Source organism: Budorcas taxicolor, chromosome 18, assembly GCF_023091745.1.
Source record: "Budorcas taxicolor isolate Tak-1 chromosome 18, Takin1.1, whole genome shotgun sequence".
NCBI classification, from domain to species: domain Eukaryota; kingdom Metazoa; phylum Chordata; class Mammalia; order Artiodactyla; family Bovidae; genus Budorcas; species Budorcas taxicolor.
The window spans coordinates 54,379,705-54,396,821 of record NC_068927.1 but is presented as its reverse complement, the minus strand read 5'-3'; the positions used below and the strand labels follow the sequence as shown (position 1 = coordinate 54,396,821).

Below are 17,117 nucleotides of genomic sequence, written 5' to 3'. Positions count from 1 at the left end.
CGTTTGTAATTTCAGAGCATTCCAGTGTGTCAAACTTTTTCCTTATGGCTAGTCCTTATCATGTTTTCCTTAACAAATGTTAACAGAAAAAGATCAAAAGCGGTCAACCTTTGGAGTTCCCTGGTGGTCAGATGATTAGGATTCCATGCTTTCGTTGATGTGGCCTGGGTTCAATGCCTGGTCAGGAAACTGAGATCCCGCAAATCACAGAGTGTGACCGAAAAAAAAAAAGAAGTGGTTAACCTTTGAGGACTAGGAGGACCAAAACTGGAGGTGGAAAGATGGACTTTTGTCTTGCAATTTACTCACTTCTGTGTAACCGAAATGATCCCCCACCCCCCACGTGCATGTTATTCTTCTAACTTAAAGGGAAAAAAAACAACAAAAAAAAACCTATTAGGTCAGCCTGATCACTGTGGAGGATGGTTGGCAAGGGTCAAGTATAAATGTTTTCAGAAAGTCATCCCTTAGTGAGCCCAAGGAACCTTATTTTTCCCATCAGTTCTTGTATCAATGGATAAATATTAATTATTACTGCAGGGATTCCGGCTTAAATATCAACTCTAGGCTACTCTTGCATTGACAAACAAGGACAACGGTGATAACCCTTGTTCACACAAGTGATCAGATAAGGAAGAAGTTGGCATTAGAGCAGGAGCCCCAGCCCTGAGCTCTGTACCAAGCCCCAAACCCCACAGTGAACTCACTTCAGGACGGAGTGCATCACCATCAGCTCCACCTTTGGGGAGAGGGAAGGAGCCTGGCTGGTGGGCTGGGGGGTGGGGCAGGAGCAAGGTTTACACCTACGCTGGACTTGTGGCCACTCACCCCCCCCTTAGAGATGCTGCCCCACACCCTGGACCTCCCCTCCAGGGCAGCAATTCTCATCTGCAGTAATTCACCAGAACCTTCTGGACGTTTTCAAAATAATGCCCTCAAGGCCACTTCTGGCCAGGTAACTGCGAGGCCCGGCGCCAGTCTTGGTTAAAGGTGCCCATTTCCCACTAGCACTCGCGATTCTGGCCGCTGCGTCCCCATTGCTCCGACAGGGACACCGAGCATCGAGGGGCAGGGCTTGCGGTCCCAGCCAAGATCCCCGACCCCTCTCTTCCTCTGCAGTGTACCACTGGGTCGAGATGCGGGCAAAGATGCGCCTCATGGGCTTCAATGCGGAAACCATCAAGCCGCTGAACGAGGAGGCAGCTGCGGAGCTGGGTGCCGAGCTGCTGGGTGAGGCCACCATCTTCATGGTAGCCTGCGGCTGCCTGGTGCTGGAGTACTCGAGACAAAAGACGCAACAGCGTCGCAAGGAGGGGGAGCAGCTCGCCACCTGGGACGCGATGCGGGACGAGGTGGACCACCTGGCACTGGTGCTGGAGGCCCTGCAGGCGCAGGTGCAGGCGGCGCCACCGCCAGGCGCCCTGGAGGAGCTGCAGGCACAGATGCGAGAGGTGCGTGCCCAGCTCTGCGTCCAGGACCTGCCGCCGGCGTCCCAGGCAGAGCCCACACTGGAGGATGAGGGACTGCCAGACCCAGGTCTCGGACAAGACTGATGTCCGGGCTGCCATGGCTGTCTGCACTATCCCTCCCTGAACCGGCCCAGCTAATAACACCAGGCCCCTTTAGGGCCAGCTGGGATCCTGGACAGGGCTTGATCCAACCAGGCCTTTGGTCACCTTCTTACTAACCTGCCCGGTGAGGGGATACCTTCTACTGGGACTCCCCCATCCACTGGTGAAACGTTCCAGCCCAACCCTCCACCCCCTACTCCACTGGTTTAGCACTTTGAATGGAGAAGCAGTGTCTTCCATTGGGCCCCACCGTTCCAGCCCAACCCTCCACCCCCTACTCCACTGGTTTAGCACTTTGGGATGGAGAAGCAGTGTCTTCCATTGGGCCCCACCGTTCCAGCCCAACCCTCCACCCCCTACTCCACTGGTTTAGCACTTTGGGATGGAGAAGCAGTGTCTTCCATTGGACCCCACCCCCCCACCACTACCTCTCTCATTTTATCACTCACATCTTCAACCTACCTGAGCAGTGGTTCTCTTCCTGGGACCCCCCATCTACCTTTTCCCGCTTCTTCACTGGTACAGAACATTGTAGTGGAAATACAGAAACCTCTGATGGACTTCCTGACCCCATGACCTTCCATCTACCTCACTCTTTTAGGGGGTTAGGAATAGGATGGATCTTGGCATGCATCAGCTCTTCTGAGTCACTCTGTGTCTCCTGTATTTAGTCCACCATTGGTATCCTGACTGGGGTCCTCCCCTTTAAGTGGATCTCCCCTTCCACTCTTTCCTCCATCCAAATCTGCTCTTCAGAGTACTCGGATTCCCCCTTACTTCCTGCCTTTGAACTGGACACTCAGTTACCACCCCCGCCCCCCACAACCTTCATGCAAAGTCTTCTGCCAGTGAAGTCTGCCCCTCAGCCCTGAAGTTTCCTACCTCCAACAGAATGGAATAATTCCACCAGGCTACCTCACCTACCCCCTGCCCACCCAATGAACCACCAAAGAGGGGTGTGTGTATGACCTCTGATTCCTGAATACTACTTTTTAAGACTGTAAATATTGTAATAATTAAAGGAGCTCTGGAGGGAAAAAAGTCATCTTAACAAAGTGTCGTGAGAACCATGATGTACATCTGCCAACTGGTACAAGGCTCACTAAAATTAGAAGCTCGAAGGGTTCCCGGTGGGAGAAGGCCTGAGTCATCCTTTGAGTCCTTTCCCAGACAAAGACACTGAGGTCCAGGAGAACCAAAGGGTTTGGCCCAAGGGCAAATGGTCAATGAGGGATGCCCTTGGCTTTCTCTAGGGCTGGGTGGAAAGGAGTAAGGAAGCTGCCCATTGAGGGGCACCGGGAAGGCAAGAGGGGGCAGAGGAGCAGGTTCTGGTGGGAAGGAGGAAAGTGAGGGAAGGTGGATTACTGAAGGAGGGAGGGACATGCCCATCCTCATGAGAGCAGCCATTCAAATGACACCAGAAATCTTAGCATTTATAAAAACTGGCAGATTTATTCCGCAGGGGCCCATTTCCAAGAAGCTAAAGGTGAAGGTAAGAGGAGAGGTTTCCTCCCCTATTCCTTTCCCCCTTATCTTGTTTATCCCCAGGGGGTAAAAATGGCCTAGACCCCAAAACCTACCCAAATAAAAAACCAAAAAACTGAGGTTCCAAAAAGTTACAGCATCTTAATTCCTCATAGAAAAGGGGAAGGAGCCAGAGGGAAGGGAGGGAGGTCCCTGGGGTAGGGGGAGGCACCCCCAGCCTGGTGGGACAACCCTCCTTACACAGCTGTCCCAAATGGGACAAGCCAGGGGCACAGCATTTAAAAACTCCCACACCCCATTTTATCAAAACCAAAGAGAAAAAAAAAATTTCCTCCCCCCACAACAAACCTAAATATATATATATATATACTTTTTTTTCTTAAAAAACAAAACTTCAAAGGCATTAAGCGTTAAAGTGAATCTACAACAAGGGAATGTGAAATTCCCTCCTTCCTTCCCCCTTACTGTGGGGTTACTTGGTACATCCCCAGCAGAGGAACCAGCCCCAAGGGGATGGCAGAGGGGAAGGACCAAAGGGAACAAAGGGTGGGGGCTTCCCCAGCCAATCAGCAGCCAATATGGGTGTGGGCGTGGTGCTGGGGAAGCCACACCCCTTGGAATTTTCCAAGTGACATAGGGAGTGGGGAAGATGCATTCCTGTGTAGACGTCAGCCAATTCCAAGTCGAGGCAGGGAAAGCAGGGTGACAGGTGGAGGGGGTATGCAGAAAGGAGAAACTGGATTTTCTGGGGCCCTGTGGTCAGGGGGCACCCCGCTTCCTCAGCTCCTGGACAAAGGCTGGAAGGAAACAGTGGGCAGCGGTCAGGGGCAGAGCCTCTTCCCCTTCTCCCTTCCAAAACAAGGTTCCAAGGGACACCATGCCTCCAAAATAAATAAATGCTTAAAAAGGAAAACACCTCACCTTCAATTATTTCCTCTTTCACTTTCTGCAATTCCTTCCTCACCTCTTCCAGAAGCTCCTGAAAATAATGGGGGTACAACCAATGAGGAAGAGTACCTGGACTTGCAGAAGTGAATCCCCCGTTTCTTAATGACTGAGGGGCCAGAGGAAGGAGGGTCAAGACCCGTATCGCACACACACCATGACATCACTGGCCAGGCCACAAAGTGACTGAGATTTCTAGAGGAGAATTCTGGATCCTCTGAACCAGAGAGAAAAGCACTGGAGAACATCCAGTACCAGGGCTGGCAAATAAGACATTCCAGTCTCCTGCCAACTCCGGTTGGTGATAAATGTCTGCGGCCAGTGTGCGGAAAAGGATTCTGGATATTCATCAGGAATGAGTGTAGTGATATTAGTAAGGTCTGTCATGGGCATTGTACAAGACGGTTATGGGGTGGTCTGTCATCCCTGACACGATCCAATTTCTCCAGTACTCAGACTGGGAAGCTGAGGGTTCCAAGGCCTTTTCTAGAATCACATAGCAGGTCAGTGGCAGAGTCTAGACCCAGATCTTTCTATCCCCCAAGCCTCACCCCCAGTCCCCTCCCCTACCTGTTTCACCCTCTCCAGGTCTGACTCGTCACTGGAGCTAGGTGTAGGTGGGTGGGCCTCGGAAGTGGCCACTGAAGAAGACGACTTCATCCTGGGAGAGGTGGCGTGGTGTGGGGCAGAAACGAGATTAGAGAGAGGGTCTGCCTCCCCTGCCTCCCATTCCAGGGGTCACAGTGTGTTCCTCCCTACAAACTTGGCAAGTCCGACTCTTTCTAGGGGTGGGGCCCCAGAACTGATGGCCCACCTTGGCAAGGTTGTGCTGTTCTTCTCCCAGGGTCTCCGCACAGATTCTGGGGGACAGAAAATAAGTCAAAAAGATCAGGAACAAGGAATGCCCTGCCTCAGCCTTTCTTCCCGAGCCTCATCAACCCCCATTCAAAGAACCATCTCAGGAGACTACAATCCCCAGGATTATCTGTACAGACTCTCCCATGAAGGTGTGTTATACATGAGAAGAGGGCATCCTGGGACTTGTAGTTCCTGTGACTACACTGGGCTCTCACTCACTCACCACTGTGGGCTGGGACTCTGGCGTCTGACTCCTCCTGCTGGTGGGAAATAAAACTGTCACGAGCCAGACATGGCCATTCTGCTCCTTTTCTTCCTCCACCTTCAAACACAGCAATCCCTATCACAGCCCCCGCCCCAATATTCCTACTCTAATGGTACATCCTAAGGTGTATAAGGCAGGAAGGGTCCCTAACTCACATTGGCAGATTCATCCTTGGCGGGTTTCTCTCCAACTTGCGTGGCTTTCCTTCTGTGAGAGAGAAAGACAGAAACAGATGGCTTCTGTCCCCTCTCAGCCACTCAATAGTTCCCTTCCCCAGAGTTCTGGAAAAGTGGGTCCTAGGGTGCAGACTTCTGGAATTCATCAAGGCTAAGCACATTTTAATTTTAGAAGTCAAAGAGAGTGCTGTTCTCGAATGAGGGGTTGGGGGTGGCGTTTAGGATTCCTACATTTGGGAATCACAAAATTCTCAGGGCAGAGTCCCCAGCTTCTGAGGTGGGGTCATCTAAGGTCCTACAACTCTGGGTTCCAGAACATTCCAGAGGCTACCTAGGGGGTTGCAAACCTCAGTCATCTCAGGAGAATGCAGTCCCCATCATTATATCTCAAACCTGGCTATCAAAGGATGAACTTTCACCCAACGAAACAAACTAACCAGGAATCTGAGCCCTCCCCACACCTGGTCCTACTGAACCGGAATCTCCAGGTGATAACTGCTGGGTTGAGGGGTTTGTTTTGAGAGCTTTCCAAGACCATTGAGAGCTCTGGGCTCGGGCTCACCTCCGGGCCAGCATGGCGTTCATCTCCTCCATGAGGCCTCCGCCCGTGCTTCGACTGCTCTCAGCTTTGGGGGCCACAGGCCCCGCTGAAGCCTCCTCCTGCTGGAGAAATTACAAAGAAGAGAGGGCTTTACGGGCGGGCCTCCCAGCCCTCCTGTGAGGCTCCCAGGCAACTCTAGCCTCATTCCATTATTATATCAGACCCGTCACCCCACATCCGCTGCGCCTGCCCCTCACCTTGCTAACTTTCCTGAGTTTGGCGCCGGCAATGGCTGAGGCCAGGCTGGGGGCCCCGGTCCCTCCACCACTGGGGCCTTGTGCTGTGGGGAGAGGGGGTGCCGGGGGTGGGCCTCCCCCTGCTCCCTGTGTGGCGGCCGAGACCCCTGAGGAAGAGAGACCAGGGGGTGGGGGTGGACCCGGAGGAGGGGGAGGTCCCGGGGGCGGTGGTGGTGCCCCAGCTGGGGGAGCAGGCGGGCCTCCTGTAAGAAACACAAAACAGGAGGGGTGCTGAGAGAGAAGCTTCATTCTTTGTTGTCCGGCTGGCCCACCCCCTCCTCTGGGGCGGTCCCCTGACCCCCCGAGGCCATTTGAGCAATCACCTGCGTTGGAGGCTCTGCGCTCCCGCTCCATGAGCTCTGACTGCTGCTGCCTGGGGAGAGAGGCCGAGTGGCTATCACCCAGGGCCCCCAGGTGGCCAGCAACCTCCCGGATTGCCCCTCAGAGGTGTCCGGCAGGGCTGGTTCCTAAGCCCCACTCATGTCCTCTATCCCTGAGGGACCCAGGAAAGGGCTGGGGGGTGGGGTGGTGAGGGCAGGGACAGGGCAAGACCGGGATGGGAGCGATCCAGTCATCAGACCATCAGGAATCACAAAACGCCCAAGATCCTTTAAACAACCCCGTTCTGGACTCTGCGAGTCCAGGGGACTGGGATTGGGATTTGAAGGGTTCTGTAACTCTGGGCATCAGGAGTTTTTCAAACTCCAAGGCGGGGAGGGTGGTTCTTAAAGATGTGGATTTCTAGTCCCCTGGGAGTTGGAACATTCTGAAAACTGAAAGTTGGAGAGGTCTGAACTCTAGGCGTCAAGGGTTTTGGAACCACCTAGAACTCTGGCTGGGGGAAGGTTTCCCACCCGGGGACCAGCCCCACCTTTTCTGCTGCTCCATCTCCTCTGGCGAGGGGCCATTCTGGGCAGACCAGGTGGGAGGCGCTGTAGGTGGTGGTGGGGGCGGGGGCCCACCTCCTGGAAGTGAGAGTAAAGGCTAGTGAGTCACACAGAAGCCAGCCCCACCCCTTGGCACGCTCCCGAGGGGCCTCCGGGTACCCTGTGAGGAGGGTTGGCTCCCGCTTCCCCTGACTGAGCTGACAGGCGGTGGGCACTGGAAGGATACCCAGATCACAGGCAGGACAGCGAAGGCCCAGAGAAGGGGGTCACCCACCCCAAGGCCTGCAGATGGGAATTAGCAGGGACAAGACTTGAATTCAGGCAGATTCCAGAATCCAGGCTCTTAATGCACAGTCACAGCTGCTCAGACCCCCTACCTGAGAGCTCAGAAGAGGCTGACAGCCCCCTCCTCACCCAGCCTCAGGCCTCCGGCTCCCGTTATTTCTTGTGCTTCAGACTGCCACTGAAGTTGCTCTTGGAAGCAAATGCCTCCACCATTTGACGACTGGCGAACCTAGACGCACAGCCGTCACCTAAAACTGTTGCTCCTCAAAGTGCTCCTTATGGACCGGTCAACTTTGGCATCATCAGGGAGCTTGTTGGGAAGCACAGAGGCTCCGGTCTTGGCCCACCTACCTGATTCAGAATCTGCATTTTTTCTTAGATGACTCGCAGGCACATTCCAGTTTAAGAAATACCAACTGGAAGTATTTTCTTAACATTGTGGCTTGAAAACTGACTGACAATGATGTCAGTCAGTCTAATGGTTACCTGGAGAAAGGGCAAAGGAAACCTCCCGGAGGCCTGAAATATTTCTATCTTGATCTGGGAGGTGGTCACAAAGGAGTGTGCAAGTGTAAAAATTCACGGAGCAAAATGGGCTCTTAGGAACCATGCGTTTGACACGTGGGTGCACTCAGGGCAAAGAGGAGCCCACAAAATTGGGTTGGCGAAAAAAATCCATTTGGATTTCTCTGTAACATTGGAAAAACCTGAATGAACTTTCTGGCCAGCCCAGAAACTCTCCGTAGCAGCAGTGAATGAGCCCTGTTTTCAGATGAGTATACTGAGGCTGAGTGGTAAAGGGGCAGCCCCAGGCCCCACGGCAGGGCTCAATGGTCCCCTCCGCCCACTGTCTCTAACCTTCCAAGGCCTCTAGGGCGCTGGCCATGCCGTTGGCAAACTGCGTGGCATCCTCCTTGCTGCCAAAGTTGAGGCCCCAGACTTGCCGGGCATCGCGCCACTGGTGGAAGTTGGGGGTGGCTTGGTTATACTTGACACCTCGGACGATGGCACAGTTGATGACCACCTGGTGGGAGGCAGGGAGGGGAGAAGTGGATGGGGGTGATGAGGCCCTGCAGGCAGAGGGGGCGAGGAGGAGGGGAGCCTCACCTGCTGGTCCGGCTGCATCTTGCGGCCGACCACCCGGAAGGAGTTGGCAGTGGGGTTGTGATAGATCTGGACGCGGCTGAAGGCCTGCGGGCCCGTGCCGGCGGGCAGCCAGCGCTTGTTGCTGTCATCATAGAGCATCACCGTGGCCCGGCTGGTGCACACAACCGTCTCACTGCAAAGAGGCGGGCGGGGGCAAGGGGGAGAGGCCAGTTAGCTGTGGGGAGCCTGGCATCCTCCCCCCAGGGGCCGGTCACCTTCTCGTTCCCCTGGGAGATTCACAGACACAAAGTCAGTGTGCCAGCAAGAGGGACCCAAGGAGAGGAAGAGGAAGACAGACCGAGAGAGAGGGCTGAGGACAGGCCCTCAGAGAGACCCAGACAGGGAGACTGGAGGAGAAAAAGACGGGTGGGACGACAAAAGACAGACTGGGAGAGACAGACAAATAGACAAACCGGGGGATGTGAGACAGACAAGGAAAGAGACAGACAGTCAAACGGGGAGCAAGAGACAGAAGAGGACGAGTCAGACCGGCTGGAAGAGGCAAACATATAGACTGATGACGGGGAGAGAGAGGTAAGAAAGGGGGTCAGATTGTTACAGGGGAGGCGGACTGAGATGGACCGAGAGACAGAGATGTGGCGTGAGAGCTGATGGAGGGGGCCCGGGAGAAGCGGATGCAAGGGACAGAGCAGGTGTCCTGGGCAGCATTGGGAACAAGCCCCTGCCCGATGCCCTTGGAACCTCAGTTTCCCTGTCTCTGCCAGGAGGCTTGGACCTTCCTGCCCCGACTCCGCACTGTGGAGGGAGGAAGCTGAGGCTCAGGGAGGTGAAGGGTGAGGCTTGCAGCAAGTTGGGGACCGATGCAAGATCCCAGGCTCTTCCCCTTCCTGCTGCCCACCCCATCCATCCGGCACCACCCACCCTCCCCCGCCCCCTGGCACCAACGGCCATCAGCAGACACTCCCTGCTCTGTGTCCGGCAGTGACCCAGACAGCCCCAGCCCCACCCTGCAGGGCAGGAGAGCATCGCAAGGGACTGTCCTGTCCGCACATGGTGATAATCCAAGACCAGGCCTGGGGCTGCCCAGAAGGAGGGCCTGCCCCAGCCTTTGGATCAGAGAAGATTTCCTGGAGGAGGTGACATCTGACTTAGCCCTGTGGGGAGGGGGCTGAGTAACACAGCTCAGGGTTCAGGATCTGATATCCTCAGACGTAGGTTCAAATCCCCGCTGGGCCACCTACTCCATGTGACTCAGGCGAGCAACCTTCCCACAGAAGGCATCTTCTTTGCCCGCAAACTGGGGAAACGACAGACCCCACCTCCCAGGGCAGTGGGAGAAGCAAATGAGTCTGGGCATGTAGAGTGCTTGGCGTGGTGCCTGGCATGAGTGCTGAGTAACTGTCAGCATCCCTTCCCCAAGCACTCTGAACAGGCACCAAGGAGCCCTCCTCCACCCCTCACCAGTCCTTCTGGGAAGGTTCAATGCCCTCCTCTCTCAGTGGGGAAACTCAGGCTCCCAGACGGGAAGTGACTTGGCCAAGGTCACCCACAAACCAGGGGGAAGCACTAGTCCCTGCCCGGCCCCACCCCCACCGGACTTTTTCCTGAAAAGAGGAAGTTGGTGGCCAGAGGTTTCTGGGGAGAGAAATTACACCCCGCAATGGCTCTGTCTCTGCCAGGGCTGGGGGCTGGAGCGTGACAGTGACACTATAAAAGACAAGGCAGGGAAAGCCCCCTCAGCTGACCCAGACCCGAGTTCTTAGGCCAGGGAGCTAAGCCCCCAGGTTTGCATAATTAGGGGGCCTCCCTCTGCCCTTTCTCTGGAGTCTCACATTTTATTCTCACTGCAGCTCTTCCAGGTGGGCTGTTTCATCCTCATTCTGCAAGGACTGCAAACAGTGGCACAGAGAGGTTGTGTGACTCACTCATGGTCACACAGCTAGTAGGCAGCAGAGCGAGGATCTGAACCCAGGCCACCTGGCCCCTAAGTCCACTGTCTTCACCACCGGGGACTGTGTGGGCCCTACCCAAACACCAGGTGCTGGTTCTAGACAAGCGTAGCCTCAGGGGCTGTTTCTGGCTTCCACTGCCCCCGGCAGGGCAGGGTTAAGGCCTCGCCCACACCTGTCACCCACACCCAGGACAGACTCTGGCCAGCTGCCCAGGGCCTTCGTTGCTACCCCGCCCTAGCTGCACTTTGCTCTTTCCAAGAGCCCCTGCCCTGCTCAGTCTCTGGACTAGCCTGAGCTCTGGGTGTTTGCTGAGTAACCCCGGACTGGTCTTGTCCCTCTCCAAGCCATGGTATCCCCATTCCAGCAAAAGGGTCCTGTTAAAACACAAGTCAGATCGTGTCTCCCCTCTTCTTGGAAGCTCCCAGCAGAATTTTTATTCTGGCCAAGTTCTCTCTGGGGCCTTCATAATCTGTATGATCTCTGATCTCCCCTCGACCGGCCCCACCGGCCATTCTAGCCACCACTTCAACATGCCAGACACATTCCCACCTCAGGGCTGTGCTCTCGTTGCCCCTCAACCTGGATTTTCACCTCCTTCGGGCCTCTGCTTAGCCTTCACCTCTTCCGAGAAGCCCTCCCTGACTACCCTACCTGGGAGAGCTCTCACTGCAAACACCGTTGGGTGTTTCATAACACCCAATCCCTGCCTGACAGGGCCTTATCTGTCTCCCCCATCAAACTGTCAGGACCACAAGGGCAGGGATTTTTGTCTTTTCTGTTCACTACTGTGTTCTCAGAACCTAGACTCGTGCCTAGAACCTAGCAGGTATCCAGGAGTTGTTAAATTAGCCGTCTATAAAAAAGTTTGTTTTTTTTTTAACAGCCGCTGACATGTTTTGGTTAGTCTGTGTCCTAGACACCGTTCCAGGTACTGAGCTCCAGCTGCCACAGCGAACTTTACAGTGAACACCCTTTTTCCAGACAAGGAACTGTGGCCACAGAGGGGTGAAGACAGTCATCCCAGGTCACAGAGCAAACAAGCAGAGGGGCTCATATTTGAACCCAAGTCTTGATCTTCCCCACCCCCAATGTTCTTAACCTCATTTAACGATGAGGAAATAGCTAAGCTGATTTTTTTTTTTTAAGGCAAGGTATAAAGTGGTGTGAGAGGTTTTTTTTTTTTAAAAAAAGCTGGGGAGGATATAAATACCTCTGCACCCAGAGTGGTGAAAAGCAGAGGTTGCTTCTCAGGGGACTAGCCTCCCCTGCTTGCCTCTGAGGCACTGGGACACCGGGGGTCTGACGAGGGAGGCAGGAAGTGGACAGTTCGCACTGTTTACCTACTTGAGTTGCTTGATTATGTCTTATCTTTTTGCTTTGTTTTACCATGGGCTGGTATTACCTATAAAAAATTAATTCATTACTTAAGAAAAACAACAACAACAACAAAAACACCTATAAACCAGACAAAAAGCTAGATCGGAAAAATCTCACAGCCAGGAAGCCAGGAGTGAGATGCAAATAAGGTCTGCTTAATTCCAGTGGTCTCTGGGGGCTTCCCTGGTGGCTCAGATGGTAAAGAATCTGCCTGCAATGCAGGAGACACAGGTCTGATCCCTGGGTTGGGAAGATCCCTTGGAGAAGGGCATAGCTACCCACTCCAGTATTCCTGCCTGGGAAATCCCATGACAGAGGAGCCTGGCGGGCTCCATGGGGTCGCAAAGAGTCAGACACCACTGAGCAACTAACACTTTCTACTCGACACTGGGGTCTCACAGCCTCAGTTTGACATGAGACAGTCTGAATCCCGTCAGCCCAGAACTCTCCCACAAACCCTCCCACTCTTGAAATCTCCAATATGTGGCCGGTAAAGGAGAATTGAAGTCACCCCCTTGCTGCACGGCTTCACCTCTCTGAGCCTTACTTTCCAGCCCTGGAAACCATAACTCCCTGGGGTTTGGTAAGGATTGAAAAAGATAAGAAAAGCCTTAAGCGCAGGACCTGGAATTTGGCACAGGACCAAAAGGGAGCGCTTCCCCGATGGCTCAGAGTAAAGAATCTGCCTGCAATGCAGGAGTCACAGAAGATGTGGGTTTGATCCCTGGGTTGGGAAGATCCCCTGGAGAAGGAAATGGCAACCCACTCCAGTATTCTTGCCTGGAGAATCCCATGGACAGAGGAGCCTGGCAGGCTACAGTCCAAAGGGTCACAAAGAGTCAGACTCAAGTGACTAAGCACACACACAACATATAAGGGAGCCGAGAAGCAATACAGGAAGGAGAGAGCTTCTCATCACGAGAGGCAATCAAGCACAGTCACTCTGGTTTACCGAAACTTTCCCGTTGAGATGTTTGCCCTTCCTTCTACCCCTTCATCTAACAGCCCCTTAAACTGTAATCCACCCCACAAAGACCCAGGGATACACAGCCTTTCCAAACTACAAATCTTTGAAGCAATCCTGGATAGAAAAACAGGTTTAGGGTCTGTGGGGCTTGTATGGGTTCACTCTAGTCCCTCCTCCCTGACAGGCCTCAATTCCCCATAAGTGAACAGGAAGGTAACTGGGTTCCTTCTTGCTTATCAGCATTATCTTCAGTGTTTGTACAGTAAAAACAGGTTACTTGTTTTTTTTCTAAGGCCACTAAAGGCTTGATTTTGCTTTTCTTTAAGAGTATAATAGGCCTGGGTTCCTATTCAGACTTGCCTACTTCCAAACTGACTTTAATAGGTAATCTGCCTAATTCCCCGGTGCCTCAATTTTCCCATCTGGGAAAGGGGGACGATCATAATAGTATCAATCTCTTAGAATTGCCATGAGGATTAATTTGAATCAGGCACCTGGTACAGTGCCTGGCACAAACGAGTTGCTTAATCAAATGGTCTCTCATTATTAAAAACAATAATAAATGAACCAAATTCTTCTAGAGTCTCCTCTGCACCAAGAGTCTCAGACCTCTGCCCCACTTCCCAGAATTCCAGCTCAGAGTCCTGGACACAGCAGACACTCAACAAATATTTGTCAAACTGAGAAAAAAAAAAAAGAACTGTAATTTTCCATCTTAACAGCCTCTCTTCCAACTGTCCCCAAGACTGTCTCCAGCCTAACCAGCCAGAAATCAGAGGATCCCAGTGCCCTCCCATCCCTCAACACTGCTTAGAAATTTCTGAGGTATCTTGGGCCAGGCCTTTCTCTCTTTGAGCCTCCCTCAGTTTCCCCAGCAGCCACTAGACAGGGCCATGGGTCATTCTGAATCCTAGCTGTCCTGGGAGAAGGGGCACAGCCCAAGACCAGTGTGGCCATCAGCAGGGAAGCCCCTTCAGGAGATGGGAGTAACCCTCTGGTGGGACAGGCATCAGCTAACTTCTGCCCACCCCCCAGGAGATACAGGAGGTTTGGTCATGGCTCGAAGTAGCAGGGGGCCTTGTGGGAGGGCCAGGGCCTCTGGGACTGGGGGAGGCGGGGGCAGGAGGCTGGCCCAGACATTGCTCCTGCCCTTTTACGGTCTCGGTGAGTGAGGCAGCACTAACTCGGACATCCGCCATCCGCCTTCCACCGTGCCTGGGACCGGAAACGGGGGGGGGGGGGGGGAGCGCGCAAGGGGCGGGGCTGGGGGGGCAGTGGGAGAGGAGAATCCCCCGGGAAGAAGGTGAAGGAAGAGGGCTGACTCCCCAAAACTGCCCTCTCTCCCGGGCAGACCTTTTAGAGATGTTGCTATAATGGGGGAAAGGGTAGGCAGGAAGTCTTGTGGGTGTCTGTGGGTGCCCCCATCGCTCCAAATTTTCCAACAATCCCTTTTCAGCAGAAGGAACAAATGTGGGAGGGGGGGATTCTCTAACGACCACAAAAAGGAATGCCACCCAGATGTCAAAGGGCAGGGAATGTGGCGGATGAGAGAGGATGTGGGCCCCAGGGGCTTAATCCCCAGCGGCCCCCCAGGGGCCTCCCCCTCAAGCTGGGGGCTTTGGAGCAGGAAGTCTCTGAGAGAGTAGAGGAAGGGAGATAGTATTGTCAGGCTCAGGCCTCAAGGGAGAGATTATGGGGGGCCGGGGAGGATGGGAGAATGAGGGGGAGGGCCAGTCGGGTCCCCCAGTCCGCACCGGCTCCGCCCTCAGGTGAGCCCAGGAGTTTTGAGGGAGGCTCTGGGAAAAACAAAATCCCTGGATCCCTTGGGCCCCCCACCCAGGATTAAATTCCTGGGAAGATAGCTGGAACTCTGGGAAGCCTGAGTCCCAGGGGGAGAGGGCTATGACCTTGAGGTTTTCCAACGCCCCCTCCTCCAACCGCACAACTCCGGACGGCTGGGTAAGGGGGGGCGGTGTTGAGAGGAGGGGGAGGTGCCGTGGTGGGGAAAGCAGCCGGCCCACGGCGCTCTCAGCCCGCCCCCCCCGCCCCCCACACACACACCAGCTGTCTCGACAGGTGAGTCAGTTAGACAAAGGCCCCCCTTCCCCCAGCTGCCGCGCCCCCTCCCTCTCCAGGGCCGCGCAGGTGGGGGAGAGGGGCCGCCCTTCGGTCCGGGGCCGGGGAGGCGCCCTCGGCACAGAGCGCTCGCTCCCTCCTAGGCACAGCCTGTTTTAAGCACATTGTGGGTGGGGAGCGGCGAGGAACTGGAGCCCCAACCAGACCCTCCAGGCTGCGTCTGGGTCCCTGGATCCGTCCACATCAACCTCCTTCACAGGGGGATGAACCGCCCAAATTTAGGGGGTTAAGTACCCCCGAAGTTAATGAGCAAAGTCCCTCGTGGGAAGAATTTCCAGCGCCATGTATAGAGGGACCCCGAAAACCAAGCTCTACGTCTCAATCTCTCTTCCAGGTCCCAGGGGACTCCCAAACAGGCCCCCCATAATCCCTCTCAGGGCCAGGTTGAGATTTGGGGGCAGTCTGAGTCCTGCCTAACCTCTAGCTTCTCTGCGGAGATTATTTGCCAACTTGGAGGTTCTCTGAAAAGTCTTAAAAATTTCGGGAGTCCTCGGAGCGCCCCCAAACCTAAGGGCTCCCAGGAGAATCTCACGGCATCACCCAAGCCTTGAGAGTCAAGGGGAAGTGGTCAGTGTTTGGAGCTTGTCCAAGGGGGCTCGGCCCCAAATCCGAGGCTCCCAGTGCCCAGTCCCCAAATTCCAACCGGGACCAAGCTGGGGGGAGGAGGGGACAAAGGCAGGGCGGCAGGAACCCGCACCGGCCAGGGAACGGTCTGGAGGCAGTTGGAGGCTCACCTCATGGCTGCTCGGCGGGAGGGCGGAGCGCCCACGGGCTAGGTGCTCCCGGGGCGCCCCTGGCTCGGGGTTCAGAGATTCAGCGCTGGCTCTAGGTTCTGCTCAGTCTCCCCCAGGGTCCCGCCCCATAGAGTCCGGCTTCCTGGGGGGGAACGTGGACAGGGCCGGGGCGGGTCCTCGGGCGCCTCTTCCCCTTGGGGTTCTGCTCGAGGGGTCCGTGCGGCAGAAAGAGGGTGCGGCGTCCCCTCCCCGGCGCGCCCCCTCGGCCGGCGGCAGCTACAATGTTACTCTTACTACTGTACTTCTCTTTGCTACATTTCGTTCCAAAATTCCACTCCCCGCACCCACAATGCCCTGCGCCTTAAAGGGGCCGCGGACACCTTAAGGCGGTGGGGTTGGGGAGGAGTTGGTGGAGGGCGCTTAAAAGGGCAACGCGGAACCTTCGACTTCCGCTATGTCCCTCTTCCCCAACGTTTTTGCACAGCGATGCACTCTGGGGGTCACCCCCAAATTAGAGGGGAAGCTTGATAGAGAGGAAGGGATCCTTCCTTAATCCTGAGTTCTCTCCCACGATGGAAATTCTTAGGGGAATATCAGTGGGGTACAATTTCTTCTCAACCTCCTCATCGACTTTTTTTCATTTCTTTACATTCTACTCAGTTTGGGGTGCGAGGAGGGCCCTCGGGTCAAGAATAGATTTTCTCCCTTAAATCCTACCTTCGGGACGGCCCCCCCCCACCCCAAGGTCTCCCTCCTTCCCCAATTTATGAGGGGTCACTAAGGGGTGATCCACCTCCCTCGCCGAGGAGGGGGATGGGTGGGGAGGGGGCCCACCTCTCTCGTTGCCCCCCACCCCCGCCCGCCCAGGGAAGGTGAGGAGGAAGTGGGCGCGGCCGGCCGCTGACTCACAACCGCAGGGTGTGTGTGTGGGGCGAGGTGGGGGGGTGGTGCAGCAGTGGACCTGGGTGGGAATGGGACTCCCGATCCCTGTCTGAATAAGGCTCCTGGCCCCCTACCCACGCACGCCCCGCCGTGACTCAGTTTCGCGTGCGGAGGATGGTGGGATCATGCAGCAATCCGAGGGCACGGAGTTGGGGGACCCTCCCTCTGCCGACTCCTGCGAGACCCCTCCCCCACGCGCCAGGTTCAGGCTGAGTCCCTACACCCTCCCCGGCTTCCGCACCGGGACCCGCAGACTCCACCCCCACGTGACGCCAGCAATATGACCACGCCCCTCCTGTAGAGCGCCACCTGGCCTGGGGGGCAGGAGTCTGGGAAGTTCAGAAATGGATAAACTGAGGCCTAGAGGCAGTAAATAAATCTGAGCTAGAGCCCTTTTGCCTGAGCCACCAGGACTCCAGTGGTTAATGAGAGTAAAACAATTCTCAGGGCCTAGCTGACTTGGTGAGGGAATCAAGCTTCCTACCTTTTTCCTAAAGGAGCCTGCTGCCTGGACGATACCCTGATCTCTATCTCATTCTTCTAGGCCAGTCTCTGATATTAATTCTTCTCTGAAGAACTGAGTAATCCTCTCC

At 55.1% G+C, this 17,117-nt stretch overlaps 2 protein-coding genes across 4 annotated transcripts in view; one reads left to right on the top strand and one right to left on the bottom strand.

The window, feature by feature from the left end:
- OPA3 (outer mitochondrial membrane lipid metabolism regulator OPA3) overlaps positions 1 to 2,425 on the top strand; it is a 64,909-nt gene extending 62,484 nt beyond the window's left edge. Inside the window, exon 2 of the mRNA XM_052655425.1 lies at positions 1,120 to 2,425. Coding sequence (XP_052511385.1) covers positions 1,120 to 1,553 — 434 coding nt within the window. The 3' untranslated portion in view covers positions 1,554 to 2,425. The remainder of the gene's footprint in view (positions 1 to 1,119) is intronic.
- Positions 2,426 to 3,006: 581 nt separating this feature from the next.
- Positions 3,007 to 15,870, bottom strand: VASP (vasodilator stimulated phosphoprotein). Of its 3 annotated transcripts, none has more exons than XM_052655975.1 (13): positions 15,583 to 15,870; positions 8,417 to 8,588; positions 8,168 to 8,333; positions 7,009 to 7,102; positions 6,461 to 6,510; positions 6,099 to 6,340; positions 5,863 to 5,963; positions 5,280 to 5,331; positions 5,083 to 5,119; positions 4,816 to 4,861; positions 4,572 to 4,662; positions 3,978 to 4,035; positions 3,007 to 3,853 (listed from the first exon to the last, which is right to left on the bottom strand). In XM_052655975.1, exons 1-13 carry the CDS (start codon positions 15,585 to 15,587, stop codon positions 3,816 to 3,818), a joined length of 1,152 nt encoding a protein of 383 aa, XP_052511935.1. In that variant the 5' UTR covers positions 15,588 to 15,870; the 3' UTR covers positions 3,007 to 3,815. The 3 variants fall into 3 exon arrangements, with proteins under 3 accessions (XP_052511935.1, XP_052511937.1, XP_052511936.1); XM_052655977.1 differs by having other exon boundaries at positions 5,083 to 5,116; XM_052655976.1 differs by having other exon boundaries at positions 5,863 to 5,960.
- Positions 15,871 to 17,117: the final 1,247 nt, after the last annotated feature.